The sequence below is a fragment of the Liolophura sinensis genome, chromosome 1 (genome assembly GCF_032854445.1).
Source record: "Liolophura sinensis isolate JHLJ2023 chromosome 1, CUHK_Ljap_v2, whole genome shotgun sequence".
Lineage (NCBI taxonomy): Eukaryota > Metazoa > Mollusca > Polyplacophora > Chitonida > Chitonidae > Liolophura > Liolophura sinensis.
Window position 1 is genome coordinate 42924624 of NC_088295.1, and position 18342 is coordinate 42942965.

General features: G+C 39.2%; 1 protein-coding gene across 1 annotated transcript; it reads right to left on the reverse strand.

Annotated features, from left to right (window-relative positions):
- Window positions 1-614: 614 nt before the first annotated feature.
- LOC135481905 (mucin-2-like) lies at window positions 615-11942 on the reverse strand. Its single transcript, XM_064761681.1, is given in 6 exon segments — window positions 615-1191; window positions 1193-1247; window positions 1291-2734; window positions 3646-4002; window positions 8410-8460; window positions 11794-11942. Coding segments are annotated over 6 exon segments (2544 nt in total). The 5' UTR covers window positions 11876-11942; the 3' UTR covers window positions 615-636.
- Window positions 11943-18342: the final 6400 nt, after the last annotated feature.

Below are 18342 nucleotides of genomic sequence, written 5' to 3' on the forward strand. Positions count from 1 at the left end.
ATGATAAACTCAGTACTGATGTGACAATTTCGCTATTGACTGTGAAAACCCCATTACTGAGGTGACAAACTCATATCTATATGTTAAACGCATTATTGGTGAGATAAACTCACTAATGAGATGTGATCAACTCATAATTTGATATGCAAGGGCATTGTTGATGTGACAAACTCGTTAATGATGTGATAAAGTCACTGGTAAAGTGATATACTCACCATTGATGTGATAAACTCACTACTGGATACGACAAACTCACTATCGATATGATAAACTCATTATTGAGGTGAAAAAACTAATAATTGATGCGGCAAAAATACTGTTCACGTGATAAATTTGTTCACTCACTAATGAGGAGTTAAACTCTTCAGATGAACGGAGAGTTCTAGACTTGTTGTTAGCTACAAGAAACTTACTGTTATTGTGCTAAAACGTGTTAACTCTTTTTTGTTTTAAAAATATAGAATATTATAAATAACAATCAAAATTCTTGAATTTATGCAGCTCTACCTGTGCTGTTCATAAATCGCTAATAATGGTGGTACGTTTAGCTTTACGGGCCTTGCGTAAAGCTTATGTGAAAGAATGAGCGTAATTTTACCCAAGCTGCCGTCCTCGCCTTTAGTCTGTGCCCGTCCGCTAGTCGTCAGCCCCACCGCTGGCACAGGGCTCGTCCCCGTTGGTGGTGAAGGGTTTTGTAAACAGGACATTCTTTTTCGTTGTGGGAGAATCGGTGATTCTCGGGGCGACAGTTGTTGTCGCCAGTGTTGGCTGTATTGTGTTTGTGAATAGGTTAGATGTTGCGATTGTTTGTCTGGGTGTCGTAGTTGGTTGTGTGGAAATTGTTGTCGGTGGTGGTGTTGTGCTTGGTTTTGTGGTTGTCTTTAACTTGGTTGTGGTTAATTGTGTGGTTGTCGATTGCGTAGTTGTTGTGGGGTTTTGGGTGAGTTTTGTGGTTGTCGTTGGTTTAGTTGTTGTTGGCAATGTGGCTGTAGTGGCTTGAATGGTTGTTGTGGTTGGTGTAGCTGTAGTAGATTTAGTGGTTGTTGTGGGTGATGTGGTTGTAGTCGACTGAGTGGTTGTTGCTGCTAATGTGGTTGTAGTCGATTTAATGGTTGTTGTTGGTGATGTTGTTGTTGTTTGTGATGTAGTTGTAGTCAGTTCAGTGGTTGTTGGTGGTGATGTAGTTGTAGTTTGATTTAGTAATTGTTGATGGCAATGTGGTTGTAGTCGTTTTCGTGGTGGCTGTAGTGGACTGGGTGGTTATTGGCGATTGAATAGCTGGTTGGTGATATGGTTGTAGTCGATTGGGTGATTGTTGTTGGTGATGTGGTTGCAGTTAATTGAGTTGTTGTTGGCAGTGTGGTCTTAGTTGCTTCAGTGGTTGTTGTTGGTGATGTAGTTGTGGTCGATTTAGTGGTTGTTGTTGGTAATATGGTTGTAGTAGATTGAGTGGTTGTTGTTGGTAATGTGGTTTTAGTAGATTGAGTAGTTGTTTTTTGTAATATGGTTGTAGTCGATAGAGTGGTTGTTGTTGGTAATATGGTTGTAATGGGTCGAGTTGTTGCAGTGGTTGGTGTAGTTGCTGTCGATTTAGTGGTTGTTGTTGGTAATATAGTTGTTGTCGTTTGAGTGATTGTTGTTGGTAATGTGGTTGTAGTCGCTGTAGTAGTTGTTGAGGGGGATGTGGTTGTAGTCGCCTGAGTTGGTCTTGTTAGCAATGTGGTTGTAGCCGATTGAGTGGTAGTTGTTGGTAGTACTGCTGTAGTCGCTTTAGAAGGTGTTGTGAGTAAAGTGGTTGTAGTCGCCTGAGTGGGTGGTGATGCAGATGTAGTCGATTGAGCGGTTGTTGTGGGTGAAGTAGTTGTAGTCGATTGAGCGGTTGTTGTTGGTGATGTAGTTGTAGTCGCCCAAGTGGTTGTTGTGGGTGATGTAGTTGTAGACGCCCAAGTGGTTGTTGTGGGTGATGTAGTTGTAGTGGACTTAGTGGTTGTTGTGGGTGATGTAGTTGTAGTTGCTAATGTGGATATAGTGGATTGAGTGGTTGTAGTCGCCTGAGTGGGTGGTGATGCAGTTGAAGTCACTTTATTGGTTGTTGTGGACAGTGTGGTTGGTGATGTAGTGGATTTAGTGGTTGTTGCTGTTGGTGATGCCGTTGTAGTCGATTGAGTTGTTGTTGTGGGTGATATAGTTGTAGTTGCTAATGTGGATGTAGTCGATTGAGTGGTTGTAGTTGGTGATGCTGTTATTGTTTGTGATGTAGTTGTAGTCAGTTCAGTGGTTATCGGTGGTGATGTAGTTGTAGTCGATTTATTCATTGTTGATGGCAATGTGGTTGCAGTCGCTGTCGCGGTGGTTGTTGGTAATCTGATGGTGGTCGACTCAGTGGTTGTTGGTGGTGATGTGGTTGTAATCGTCGGTGTGGTGGTTATTGGTAATGTGCTTGTTGTGGATGATGTAGTTGTTGTGGATTTAATAGTTGCTGATGGCGATCTGGTTGTAGTTGATTGAGTGGTTGCTGTTGGTAATCTGGTCGTAGTCGATGGAGTGATTGTTGTTGGTGATGTGGCTGTTGTAGGTGATGTAGTTGTAGGTGGTGTAGTTGTAGACGATCTAGTGGTTGCTGTTGGTAATGTGGTTGTTGTTGTTGATGAGGTTGAAACAAGTGTTTCTGTTGCAACAGGTTGTGGTTGTAACGTGTTATTGCCTTGACATGTTACTGTAACGTTTTGCTCTCCTGAAAACAAAAGAAAGCATAAAAAATAGGCGACATGAGTAAAATGTCAGGTATAATTATCTTAACCTATTTTGCATTTATCCAACTGCAAACAATTTCACTTCAGCCAATATAATTGTACATGATTTTCGATATAATAAGGGAAAAACAAGTGCACTGTCTTAACTAACTGTTTCTAATAGATTATTACTGAAGTCAGAGCTGACATAAATAGTTATCTGTTGAGGCGATTAAATCAAGAACTGACCATGATGGTCATTCTTGACATTAATTTTGTGAATAAGATTTTAAAAAAAATACTAAATGAACATCTGAATAAATATGCTTCACTTTCAGAAAATGTCTGCAATACTGTTCGGGTTAGTGGGATGGTTTTATTGGCTGTGCGGTTAAGACGTTCGTCTTGCATGCAATCTCTGTGACCGGCCATGGATAGGGAATTTGCGGAATCTCACCGTCGGTGGGAATTGGTGACAATACATATACCGGTAAGTGGTCACCTTTGCCCCTGTGGCCGTTTTCGCAATCTTAACGTTTGTCAGAAAAATACATATCTACCACAAATATGGCATGCATATACACATCATTGACATGTCGGAAATCTGTTCAAGAACTTGCCAAAGGTTGACTGTTTTACCGTGCACTCCGGTTCCTTCTTCCCATGACGCTGATTGTCATCACAAAAGAGGAAATTTTTGAGTGTGGCGTTAACCAAAAATCAAATAAATAAATAAATAAATACTGTTTGAAGCATCATTAGTGCCAAAAGTCTTTGATATCGGCCGATTAAATATATCTTCCTTTATTATCATTTAGGTACAATAACATTTAAAGTAATCATAAAAAGTCAACCGATGTTAACTGAACTTAATTCCGCAACACAGCTTTGAAGATTCCAGTAGTATACTTACGTAAAAGTGTGCCCTTTATCTCAATGCATACTTCAGTTTGATTTAGAGTTGGATCGAATTCGTGCATCAGCCTGTAAAATTTGTCCAGGTGAGGATTGAGGGTCGCAGTCATGTTTGTAGTACAGCGGCTATGAACGCGAAGTACGGAACCTGCATTGGAGTACTCATCGAGCTGGAGTATGCAGAAATTAGAGCTTTTTCCGAAATCAGCTTTCAAGGATTGTGGAGTCTCCTTAGGCGCCGTAGAATTTATAAGACACGAGCAGGGCGGGTTGTGCCAATTTCCGCCGCTGGTGATGTAGACTGTCCCTTTTTCAACAGTCAAGTCCAAGCTACCTCCCTCACACATATGTACAGCTGTGGGTAAAACCAAGTTCAAAGAATTCGTTAGGTCTGTTTGATATATGAACCCGTTATAGAACATGTCAACAAAGTCATTTTCAATGTATATTATCAAAGGCACAAACTGAGTGATTCATTGTCATTAGTATTCAAACCGTCAATAAATGAAACAAAAAACAAGAACAGCGGAACCTGGATTCGAACTTGTCTCCTCATTAACGGTTATGGCTATAGTGGACAAAGTCGCCATTCTGCTCACATTGCCTCTACTGAAATGGTTGTAAGGCTTGGTATCGAACAAAACCTTTCAGGATCACGTAATACTTATAGCATGACTGAATGATTATGTCTTAACCTCTGAGTACACATTGTGTGTAAGATTCACTATACTCTGCTCTCAAACAGCTAATGTGTACCGTTTGTAGACGAGTGTAAACATGATGTGTACACAAACTGGTATACATTAAATGTGTAGTTACATGAAGATGATGTATGCAAGGTACACATTAATGTTCTTGTCCAATTTGTTACAATTAATATGTTCGTGTTGTTATATGTTGTGTAGTTTTTTGTACACAATTACTTTTGAAGAGTGCGTGAGTGCTTGGGGTTTAAAGGTCATGCTTAACAATTTTTCAGTCATATGACGACGAAGGAATCCTTAGAGTGCATGTTATGTGCCTCCGTGTTGCAGGACTGATTTCCACCCCTCTTTTTTCTTCACTGAGACGCCTTCCCGAAGGCAAGTAAGCTACCCCACCCGAGCCATTATATATGGGTCAACCAGTCGTTGCACAATCCCCTTCATGCCGAACGCCATGCTTTAAAAGAGTAGCAGGCTTTGTTAAATCAAGAAAATATGAAAAACATTATGAATTGTCACTCATATACGAAATGTAATATTGGCAAAACAAAACATTACTTTAATATCATTCCTCGATTACTCTTACTGGTATATGTGTTAAAGAACATAATTACGCGACCCTCATTTGCTGAAATGTAGCCAATGTGACGTTAAACCAATAATATGTGTATAATACATGGCTTCACTCTCTCCAGTCAATCTTGGCCTTGAGGTGTTCAAATACTGATTTTAAAATCTTCAATAAACCATAAAAGCGAAAAAGTAAAATACAGTTCATCTTATTAAAGTTGTTATAAACAAATATTCAATTAGGCATAAAAACAATGGCTTGGTAGTGCTTTAGTTTTTACCTTTTATGTACATGTAAGAAAAGTTTCGACAAACAAAGTGAGTGCCCTAGTTCATAAGAAATGAACAGTATAAAATATATCCATAGATATACTTTCGGGATTTTTTTTCGGGATGTGCATGCGATTTTCATATATATGATCTTGTCTTTGCTGCAAAGTTTAAAGAAATTCAGAGCAATACAATTTATGTTTTGAAAATACCTTTACTAATTTTATGGAATTTTTACGAAAATAAGTGCACTGAAATATGTAAATACGATGGTCATTTTGCAACATATCAAGGGCACACAGCAAAATGACGTCAGGTTAGTTCTCGTTATCATAAATGGGGAATTTAAAGGATTAGTGTCCAGATTTAACGCCTAGTCGTTATTATAAAGATTATAACCTGTTTAAAAAGTATATAACCGGGTGGGCTTCTGAGAAACTTAATAATGACTATAAATCCACCAAAAACAACAGATCTACTAGTCTTGCCGATCTCCAGCCCGCCGCCGGCCGCCCGTTACAGCTCAGCGGGTGAAGTTACAGATGGCCCACCCAAATCTAGCTGGTCTGTATAGCCTGGGAATTCGAATCAAAACGATGTCATTTTCGAGATGGATTCTAGCTACACAGAAGCACATGTACTGTCGTATCAATTTGAGCCCTCAGTGGACGACGTTGACGTTCCACTTCATGACACTGACATCTTTAACAAGACTTCAGGTTCCGAGTTTTCAGACGCAGAATTTGACCCAGACGTTTCCAACCTCACTGACAATACGGGCTGGGAAGCTATAGATAGCTTTATCCTGTGTTACACTGTATGTGTCGTGTGTTTATCTTAAGATGTAATCTTTATTTACTATTCTTTCCTTCTATCCACTTCACAATAAATATAATTCTATTCCCTTAGAGATTGTAAATTTATACCCATATGCGATGGCAACTACCGGCACATGTTGTTGCCGGCATTCCGAACAGCCTGTGCATGTCGGGACCAGGTCGTGTACAATATAAATACATATACGATGTGGATGTCGGCCTTAGTGTACAGAGATCTTTTATCTATCAGTTTTCAGTACAATCAGTAGTATTTTATAACCACTGTATGTGGGTGCCTTTGTGAAAATCTTTCGAGTTCAGCTGTATTCGCCTCGTCGCTTTTAGCTGTAAAATGGCGAAAGCAGGCATGGCTGTTTTTGGCAGGTCGTGTACAATATAAATACATGTACGATGTGGACGTCGACCTTAGTGTACAGAGATCTTTTATCTGTCAGTTTTCAGTGCGGTCAATGGTATTTTATAACCACTGTATGTGGGTGCCTTTGTGAAAATCTTTCGAGTTTAGCTGTATTCGTCTCGTCGCTTTCAGCTGTAAAACGGCAAAAGCAGGCATGGCTGTTTTTGGTGTGTCCAAAATCTTTCCGTCTTTTGCTGTAAATCCACGCCTTCCTGAGGACCAAATCGTCTGGAAACATGAAAAAACTCCTCGCTCTCCGACAACTCTACGCAGAACAGCAAACCATTTCGTGGTGAAATTCGATATGCTTGTTGCCACTTTTGTAGCCGTTTTAAACACTGAACTAAATGGCGAAGCTCCGACAGCTCGTAAAAGTAAGACTTGTATGACGTAATCAGGCGGAGACTACCGAGTGTTGGGGGGAAAAAATGCAAAAAACTAGCCTCATTATCTAGTGATTTTAAGTGCCTTAGTAGATTAATCAATGGACCCTTTTCGAATATGTTTTTACACTTCATTTAACAATATAAACAGGGGTGGCTAATTATTAATAAATAATGAATCTGGACAATAATCCTTTAATGTCAGCCCGAGTACGCATTACATGAATGAATATATAGGTTGGGGAAAATGTGATGTATATACTTGTGGTTAAGACTACAGATACTGACCATAGAAAACATCGTATGATTCATACATTTCATTGCATTTAATGGAGAGGAAAAAATGTATAAAACCAAAAGCATTGGCCTTTCTCTTGACAAGTATACCATGATTTTCAGTTGTCTCCTTAAAGAGATACAGAATTTGATTCTGATTGGCTGGTGTGAGAGATCAGCATGTCCAGGTTATATCAATCTTAAGATGAATTTTAGGTATATCAGATTTATTCAAACGTCACCATGTCTGTAGGACTTAACCCAGGAAATCCTGTACCCCTTTTAAACATGCATGCTTTATAGCACATTTTAGATACACATACACTACGCATCTAAGCCAAATAAGCTAAACTGTACTTCACTCTGGAATTTTTTTTATTATATTATTTCCCTATAATTCAATGAAACCGTCGTGCAAACTACAGGGCGTGTTGAATGATGCATCTATGTGCAAGCATTTTTGTGAACACGCACAATAAAATCGTGACAGGTAAAACGTATCGAATGACCTTCTACTTCTCCCGGTCCGGATAACCGAGCACCGTCGTGTATATACCTTAACTTAACACATTTTGATATATGACTATATAGTTTCTGTATATTTCATTATGGTTCAATAGTCAAAACCCAGGGACATCATTCTACATTCATTATAGTTATATAGAAAAGCCTACATAGGTACAGAGTTAGCAGCGTATTAGATACAAAACGGAGAGCATGATATCTATAGGTCGCGCAGAGAATTTCGAGACATCAGACTCGTGTACAGCAATCATACACTATGTCACTTTATTAACACATGTACCTGAGAGGGCATTCGCTTTACATTTATCTTGTGAAGCGTTTGTTGTTCTTACTGAAATTGTTCTGCCAGTGCGTGAAGAGGAGTAAACTGTGTCATTAAAGTCCCTGAGAAGGACAGCGGCTTGAACATGACGAGTTCACATGAATTTACAGAGAGATATAAACAATTTTTATAAATTACTTTATTTGAATGCTTTATGTAAAGGGAAAAAATCTACGGAAGCCCGTTCGAAGCGATATGAAAAACCTTCTAAACTATAACCCAAGTAGGATAAAAGTATATTTTATTTTATACATGTGTGTAAGTAGGAAATGCTATGATAAGCGTGGTTTGCGGGTTTCCAGTCATGTTCAGAAGCTAACATGCCACCTTTTCCCTTGTCTTGAGTAACGGCTTCAACAGAAATTACATTTAGACCTATAATCGTAGATGATGTATACACTTTAGCACTAATTAATACGTCCCCGTACACATACTAGTATATACTACTGAAATATAACAGGTAAGCTATAGGTTACCTTTAGAACCAGGGGGTGCACATGCGCTCTCCACCATTACTGTCTTTATTCCTGCAAAGCAAAATGGCGTCGTCAAAATTTACACAGTATATAATAGATGTATTGAAAACAAGACATTGTGACATAAATTATCTGATCGTAAACATACAAGTACATAATACTGATCGGCGCCAATAATATCTTTGTTTATGACAGCATTCGTTACCTCCTGCACAGAGTGCAACAAACGAACTGGAAGGCATCCAACTAAGGCCGTTTCAACTGTCAGAGACGTGGACAGTTCAACAATGCTGGTTGTACGACTTTTTGTAATAATGAAAATAGATGACTTTTGAATTTTCAGTGTTCATTTCACAAGTACCGGTACTTTAAAACAGCCTAAAAATAATACAAAAAATATTCTAAATTTTACGTTTTCACTACTGATAAATTTATACATTTGAGATAAAGTTCATCAACTGAAGAAATATTCCCCAAGGTGTATTTTACGGACAGACATTCGGTGCAAATGATGAGTAGGCCTACAAGACGACTAACTCAGAAGTACTTTAGCTATACCATATAATGATGAAAAAAAGACTGTCAGCTGAAGGTGTACTTTTCATACATGATGATATTTGTTGTTGGTGGTGAATATGTAACTCTCAGACTACCTTTCATCTAACTTTAAATACAATTACAGAATCTGTCAGCAGTATGCTTTATGGGGGTGACTAATGCCAGTGAGTGACAAAGAAAGTAGATCGGTTTCCCTGCCCAAGCGGTTTTCTGTTCCCTGTTTGAAAACACCGTGTGATTAATTTTCGGGTTGGAACAGGACGACTGTGTAATGTATTTCCCTGGCTACTGTTTATACCCCACAATGATCCCCCCCCACCCTCCTCTCCCCCGTCCCTCCCATCTTTTTTACTTTATTTTTATTTCAACATGGAAAAAGTTGTATTCTTTTGACCAGTACCATTTGTTTCGTTACGAGCAATGTGCTATTTCCCCGCATGGTTGAAATTGTCTTATAGTTTTATGTAGCTCAGATGTTCTTTTCTGGTCACTTATACTTTCAGTTCGTTTAACATGCATCTTTCCCTAGCTTACAATACACGCAGGGAAGGTGTACTTTTTATGGATACATCAGGAATTCTTTACAACGGATAGTTGATTTTCTTAAATAATTCTGCTTTTATTTTATGTCCAAATTGTTAAGTTTATTTCCTTGTTTCATTCGACTGAATGATTTTTTGCTCTAGTTAGGGTTTTTCCTTAGTCCCACTGGCAATACATATTGCCCATACTAAAAGTTCGTCATTCCAAGCAGTACCGGTAGGACGTACTTTCCAGTTACATTTATCTCCGCGTCGATCAGGCATGCATACACTTAACTTCTTAGGCTTGTTTCCATGCCAAGACAATTTGTAGGTATATACACATTTTACTTCAGCACACAGAAAATTCTTTTTGCTTGTTTCTTTTCAATTCCTTGCCAATATATTTATCTTTTCTCGGTTACCATTCATACTTTTGCATTTTTCAGAAATATATTTTTTCCTTTCAACAATGTCGAATATAAACAGTATATCTTCTTGGCTGCCTCTTGTGCACTTAACACTGAACTTAAGTATAGGGTGGGTCTGAGTTATTATAATATGGGCCTGTATGTACACGCGTTGAACTGCAGGTCACGCCATTGGAAAAGACTAGACACTTAAAGAGAGGTACAGCTTTAGATGTGCTATAAACAAATTTGAACATTTTTATTTACACATGAAGCAGGCCAGTATATATGTTCTTAAAAAAAACCTTCTTGTAAGCCTTCGCTTTCAATTCCGTTTTGTGTTGTCGGTCACAAACAAAAAAAAGCCCCAAAAATTCGACTTACATGATCTATAGATGCACGTCATCTCACTGCGCCTATACCACGCGTGTGAAAGCAGAACAATCCTGCCGGTTGACCCATTGGGACTGAACATTGTATAAGTATCATACCGGCTAGAGCAACCCACTCTGCCGTACGCTTGTATACTGTGACGCAGGCATATATATGCAATCTCGAGAGAACGTGTACACAGTCAGAGGGAAAGTGCTTGTAGTCACAGATCACTGAAAACCTTCATGAAAAGAAGTCTTCCTGGTTTAAGGTCATGTTCACAGGCCCTACTGAGTCCGCTGGTGTATTTCAAAACCCCCCATTTGAGCAATGGCGAATATTATAGCTGTTATCAAGTAAGACCTGGCATTCACGGCTGGGGGAGAATTAGAGGTTAAGCGTTTGTGTGATGTTCTTAACACAGTCATCTAATTAAGAAAACTTGACGACTTTTTTTTGTGAAAACACATTACTTACAGAATCTTCTTATTTTCACATAAAAAAGACGTTTACGAGAACATCTAAAGAAATTATACAGCGCGTTTGTCAAATTTCCATATCTTAACGACACATTGTTCAGGTAATAAGCATATACGTACAAATCATTACAAGAAAACATAATGACGACAAACAATAAATATATGTTTTTCTCTTGCTTTCCGACAAGACATATACATTGACTCACGGCTACATGTGTCTAAGGTGATAACATAGGGTAAAGATAATCTCAGACCTAACATACTAATTATATGTCAGTATCATTGGAAGATATATCAAACTGAAGACTATATTGTGAATGTCTGGTTTCACTGAAATGATATTTATGTTTGCCTCTTCATATTGCGGTCTAACGGTAGCTTTTAGCAACAGAAAAAAAGCAGAAAAATGGAATGCCCTTCGTGGTTTGCGAGGTACAGGTGTATACGAACCTGGCGCTTATATTCGTGATTTTGTATTTCATTTTTTGAGACTAACTGAGCACTGCCACTAGTAAATATGCATCCCACTCTTGCCAAAATGTGTTTTGGGCCTTAATGAAGATTAAACAGTTTGCATTCTTCTTATATAGTTTCATTATTTGGGTTAGAAGGGTTTTGTGAGAACCTTTTTTGAAATGTTACCGTATAATCTGAATAGACTTTTGAAGGGCATTCTCACAGAGGGCATTTCCACGTTTAATTTTCAAACGATATTAATACAAAAGAACTTCAGTACTGTGTCCATCTGTAATCAAAAAGAACGAAACTGTATGTGCGTTCTCCCCTGTATAAATGTTTTCTATTAATCCTATGACAACACATATATGCAGTAAGTATTGGCTTACAGTTGTCTTAACCTTAAATTAGCGACAATTGAGACCGCATTTGCATGGCTAAGCCTGAGTATTGCTTGCAGTATTTGTGAATGCGTTATAAGCCGATGTAAGCTTATCACCCAAACAATATTTGTGTTGGAATGGTTTAATAAATCACCGGCGGGAGCATGGTTTAATTCACAGCTGTTCTAGCTGCATGAGGACTCACCCGTGAGACACAGTATTATGAGGGCAGAGGCCCGTCCAGTCAGCCATGGGGGAACACACCATCCACGTCTCCTCTTTCCCATGGTCACACTTGTTTAACGCCTTTATGTCCCCCACACTGCTCTAAGCTTTAACCTGGATAACCCGGACAGCTCATGATATCTCAGGTGTACTTCCTCCAACTCCAGAGTTTGCGTACAACAGGAATGAAACTGTTTCCATTGCCTGTCACAACCAAAAATTGGCCAGGGTCTGAACTAAAACCTGGCGTCCACGTATCTAGCGGAAAACTCCTCCCACCTTCAGTCCGTATTGCCCGAGGGCCAACTGGAACCAGATTACTGTTAACCCCGCGGGGTCCAGCCCTGTAGTCACCTGAGAAGGTGGTTCCGGTTATAAAGCTACAGGCCCTACCCCGGTAGCCAGTTTGGTTACCTGTCGTTCTCTCCCGCCCTCCAACACGAACGATGTTCGTCTGTTGACATGAATAGTTTATATGCTGGGCAAGTATTCAATCCGTCTGTAAGAGTTCTTTCAAATGTCGGCAGTCAGGTATTTGATAAAAATCCGTGTAGCGTTTGTCATTGTCCCGTCTCTCACGTGTATTTGCTTTCAAGAGACCAGCACTATTGTTCCGCCCGATTAAACCGGGCAGGTAGTCTACGAAGAAGGGCCTTTAAACATTATCAGTGTGCATATCTCTACATAACAGGTCCGGGCCCGACGTGGCCTGTCAATGGACCCACAGGAACTAGGCTGTTTAGCACGACCCGACCCCTTCGGAACACTGGACACAGGACAGGTCCGATCATCGGAGCAAAGCCGATACGACCGTGGAATTCCATACAATAACCAGGTTATAACGAACATGGGCTTGATGAATGCAGACTTACAGACTTGTTTGTGGTATAAATAGGCTTACGTGGGACAATGTTGGAGATACGAATGTGTGGCTGGGTCTCGTAAACTGAGATCTATAACAGTGATTTATTGATTGGTTTATATACTAATTGGGGCATAACGTCTCATTCCGGGAGACCCGCAGGAAACATTGCCATTAAGAACAATTAAGAACAAGTCAGTGTGTAATGAGATGGGTGGGGGTGCTAAGTGGAACTGGGGGGTGGGAAGAAGAAGTATGCGAGCACAGTGATTGGACGAGGCAGTTAAATAGACAGGTCTGATTTCAAAAACTGTATCTTTGATTTCCATTTTTGAATTTGGCGACATTTGCCCAATAAAAATATGCATAGCTAAATAAGCAGCTTTCAACAATTGTTTTTTTGATTTTTGAATATAGTTTCCCTCGTCCCCAATACTCGTTCGTTCGTTTAATTAGCGGCTATATACACTAGCTCGTCATTTCCCTTGATTTCCGAGTGTCACATCACGTTTCTCGCCTACCAGTGTTATGTAATAGTGTTATACAACAGAATTTTTCATTTACAAACTGATGACCCATAGATGCAAAGCAGCTGTAGTTAAATGAGCGAACCAATACGCATTGATTCATCTATATTGTGTTTAGATGAAGAGAACTGAGACATGTCAAACGTCTCAGACAATAGGCAATATGGACCATTTTCCCTTCAAGGAGTACCCAATGGCGTAAACAAGTAAGTCCTAACAAAACTCTTTTCATATGATTTTATGAATCATTTATCCTTTTTCAAATAGTCAACGGTTAAATGTCTATATTACAGCACCTTGCATCGTATAATCTGCAAACTATTTTAAATGTCCTTTCAGATCTTCGTTTCGACCTAATTTACAACATTTTTGTTTCACACGCACACACACTTACGCACATGGGCCATTATTTCTTTGTTGTTCAATACTGAATTTTTCACTTTTCCGATGGCGGTCAGTTTTATAAGTGGGGGGAACCGGAGAGCCGGGAAAATCCACCGAGCTTCAGAAAATTATTGACAAAGTTTTCCATATTTCCCACACGTACAAAAATACACACCATGTAGATGTCAAAAAAAATTGTCTTCACTGAACCAAGCATGGACTGCAAAACGGCCACAAGAGTGTCGTCGACCGCTTATTGTCAGCAAGACTCATATATCAGTAAAAGGAGCTGAAGCTACAAATCTCCTCTCCAAAGCCGGTTTTGAACACCTCTTGAGCCACAACGATTGAAATGTAAGCCCCTTTAGCACCACTTTTTTTTTAGGGTCACTGCGCTTCCCCCCTATCTACTTATGCTTCAGTCAGACGACTTACCGAAGGCAAGTAAGCCGCCTCGCCCCATTCATTATACTGATACGGGTCAACCAGTCGTTGCACTATCCCCTTCATGCTGAACGGGAATCGGCGAAGTTACAACTTCCTCTTTTAAAGTCTTAAGTATGACCCGAGCCAGAATTACACATAAGAAGCTGATATAAGAGTGAAGGTGTTTGATGGAGTACCTATAGCAAAAGCAGAGTTACACTCTATTTTTTTTAAATCAATAACGTCAGACGTTGATTGAAATCATGGCATCTTACAAAGAATTTTCTCATATGGAGAGTAAAACCAGAGTAGCGATGACAGTGTGATAGATGGTCATATACGTATAACCGGTGAAATACAGCCTCGTATCAATTTACCCATATTTTTTTTACTCTAAATGTTCGTGTAAAAGTAACAGTTTATACTCCCTCTTAAAAACACCATGACTTAAGCATAATTAATTTTTTAAAAATGCAGTGATGTTAAATTCAATTTATTAGACGTCACTGGCATAGAATTGCTCAAAATGTTGAGTGGTCATCACATTTAATAAACATCTGCATGAAAATAAGGCAAGGAGACCAAACCATGGGGTTTGCTAGCCAACCAACAGAACCATTCGGTATATCACTATCAAAATAACGATAATTTTCATTTTAAAAATGGAAACTATCCCTTTTGTCATAGAGGCGGTATGCACGAGAGGAGACATTTTTCATTCCAGCACGTATATTGGTTCAAATGAGATGCATCATCAGAACTATGTAGTGTCTCCTTTAAATCCAACGAAGATGGCCATACATTTATTTATGGCCATTATGTAACGATAATTGTCCATCAGTATATCGCCTGAAAAATGAGTGAGTGCTTGAGTGCTTGGGGTTTAACGTCGTACTCAACAATTTTTCAGCCATATGACGACGAAGGAATCATTAGGGTGCATGTACGTGTAATGTGCCTCCTTGTTGCAGGACGGATTTCCACCGCTCTTTTATTTAGTGCTGCTTCACTGAGACGACTTACCGAAGGCAAGTAAGCCGCCCCGCCCGAGCCATTATACTGATACGGGTCAACCAGTCGTTGCACTATCCCCTTCATGCTGAACGCCAAGCGAGGAAGTTACAACTTCCTCTTTTAAAGTCTTAGGTGTGACTCGATCAAGGATTGATCCTGGATCTACCAGCCCCGAAGCGGACGCTCTACCAACTGTGCTATCCGGGCCGGTCCTGAAAAATGAAAAGGATCCCCAACTTTGCAACGATTAATTTTATGTAATTTCTGCACACATACCGTTGTATCATCATATACAGGCAGTCTTCAAGATGCATAGAAGGAAGAAAGCAATAAAAAGAGACCGGGAACTACTTTGCTGGATATAGCGTAAGTAAATTTTTACTTTTCTTCTCCTTCTCGTTTTGGTTGTCTAAAAGATTTCGCTCTCTCTTTTTAGGGTACAGAAATATCCCCGAGGTGTTTAGGGACACACTCTTCCAAACAGAAGCATAACCCCTATAAGCATACTAATATACAAGTAATTGTTGGATCAGTGTCAAATATCTCTGCCTTTAAAATGCATGTCTGAAATGTATAGGTACCTGTATACAACGCTATAACAGTCCACAGTAAAAACTCAATAGTCACAATCAAATGGATGTCATAAGCTTCTGAAAGAAGCGCAAGTCTTCTTTTATGGAATAATTCCTTACAAGTTTTTGATCTGTTTTGATCTATTCACAAGCCTGTACATGTACCCAGATTCTCAAAGCGATACCTGAGGACCCCTATAATCTGGGTCGCCATTGCATGGTAGCGTTTGTAGCGTGGGTTATAGCCATGCAGCCTGGTTATTATAGGCTACCTTAGGCCGTATGCACTACACAATTCTTCGCACAAAGGAAATGCATATCCTTCCTGCAAAGCATATAAAGATGCGACATCTGATCAATTGGTTATCGTAAAATGTTAAACATATTTTGCCCCTGGTGCATACATGTTGGAATAAATTCCTGATGAATCGGGGAAACATCCGGAAATACGTATAAATACATATTACCTATATACGAAATATTGCTCGGACTTCTTGGAAATGCATAATGCCATGCTGCCAAAGTACAATTGCTTTACACGACATTTACATGTACAGTACTAACAATTTAGCCTATAATTTAGAATATAATTTAAAATATAATTCAGCCTTCTTTTTATGTTTATACTGTGCCTGTCGACAACACAGCATTCTGAGTAATTCTAAATCATGCAGTGGCATGTAACAAGTTACTATTTACTGCGTGGTATGTTTTGAACTAATTCTGTGTAAGCCATGGTTCTGGGGCTGCCTAATTTGCTTATCTAAGCATTTACTTGAACAGTTAAAATATAACCCTCACTCACGTGAATTGACAAGAAGCCAATTTCATACTAGGTTAGGTGTGACCATTTGCCAGCTATCGTACTGTCGTCCCCGCTCTAGTTTTATATTCTCTTTTAAATTATCTGTCTTATCTCACACAAAAGTCTCAGTTTATTTTTAAGGCAAGGTACCGTCATATAGTAGAGGACATGTAATATTATCTTGAGTTGCCATATTCAAAAAAACAAAATCTGGCATTTTATCAATCTGTACATGACCATGTAACCTGTTTCCAGAACGACGCGCTAGGCATTATCATTATGCGCAATAATGCTGTAAAGCGAAATTTTACATCAGTTTCCCCTCCCCTCTCCCCCCATTTCTTTTCCCACATAACTTGCCAATTAAATTTCCTGGGAGCTCGAATTTTGTGTCTACGACCTTTAAATCCCCGTGTCCTTAACAATGAGGCACTTTGCATCACTACTGCTTGGGTCGTGTGGACTTTCCACTGTTTTAACATAAAGTTGTTGCTGTTGTGGTTCCTGGATGTGACGTATTTGGATGCTACATTCAAAAAAATCATCTGTTAATGTTAACAGACAGTCTGTTGGCTGAGTCATGCTAGAATGTATTGTGTTATTATAAAACAATATTTTGTTATATTTTAACATATCAGCATGTTAGTCTAATAGAATCTGTACGTGGAATTAACAGAATGTGTATTATATTTAACAGAATAATCTTCTGCAATAGCATGCAGAATACAATTTAGGATCACGCAGGCAACAGACTTTCTTTTAAAATTAACAGATAAATTGTTTGAGTGTACACCCGTATGTCCTTCCGACATTACTGGAAAATGTGGACTATTTCTACTTCCGTTTAATAACTTATATATCCTTTTCAGATTTTGTTATGCTAACTTTATTAATGAAACTGTCCTTTGGGAATATTGGTTTACTGGTTGACGGCCTGAATGGTGATTTGGATGCACCAGGTACTACTGAACATTTTTGTCAACAGGCTATAGTGGCCTTGCACTACTCTTCAATTGTCTTTAACTAAGCATGCACGTAAATAATACGTTGATAAGTTGTCTCCCTTGTGTCTTTGAGAGGCCACGAAAAACGAACAAAGCTACAAGTAGACTCATTTTGGGAGCAGTATAACAGCTTCTATCCACCAATGACATCATTCAAGGTTATAATAAAATATGACATTCATTTGCTGAGTGGAAACAGTATCTCCTATCTAACAATGACCGGATATATAGCCAAATTCCTGACTCATTTTCTGAGTACAAATCAGCATCTTTCATAAACCAATGACGGGGTAGGGCCAAATGTTCAGACTCTTTCTCTGAGCATTATGAACTATTACAATCTCCTATGTACCAAGAGAATAATGGATATAGTCATCGACCTGATTCATTTTCTGGGTCGAATTAGCATCTTCTATCCACAAAAATCCAACAACGAAGAAAGTTATCTCGTGAAAATTTCTCTTTCACATCATTAACAAACACCAGTTTTCCTCATCTTATTGTCAGTGATGTAAATATTAATAATTTTTTCCGTGGGTAATATCAATAGATAGAGCCTTCGTGTCGTTTGTTCGATGTAATTGTCGTCATCCATCAATATGATCACCGCTGAGAGTCACGTCTTAAATTCCGAGGCTGGAAGTACAGCCCCTTGATGACTTGGCAATGTTTAGACATAAAGTTTTATTGGTTTTGTACTGCATTTGACGCATTTGACATTCCATGCACATGTAGGTCTTTCCAATATCACTGAAAACTGCTACTTCTACTTCCCAGTAACTACATGTTTACCGTTCAGCTGCGTTTACCGAACACGCGGTATGCGTATCGCGGGACGCGGCAACGGAATGCGGTATAGAGATTTTTTCACTCCAAGCCATTTCCCTAAATCCGTTTACCGGACCGCGGTACGCGGTATGCGTTATGCGAGTCAG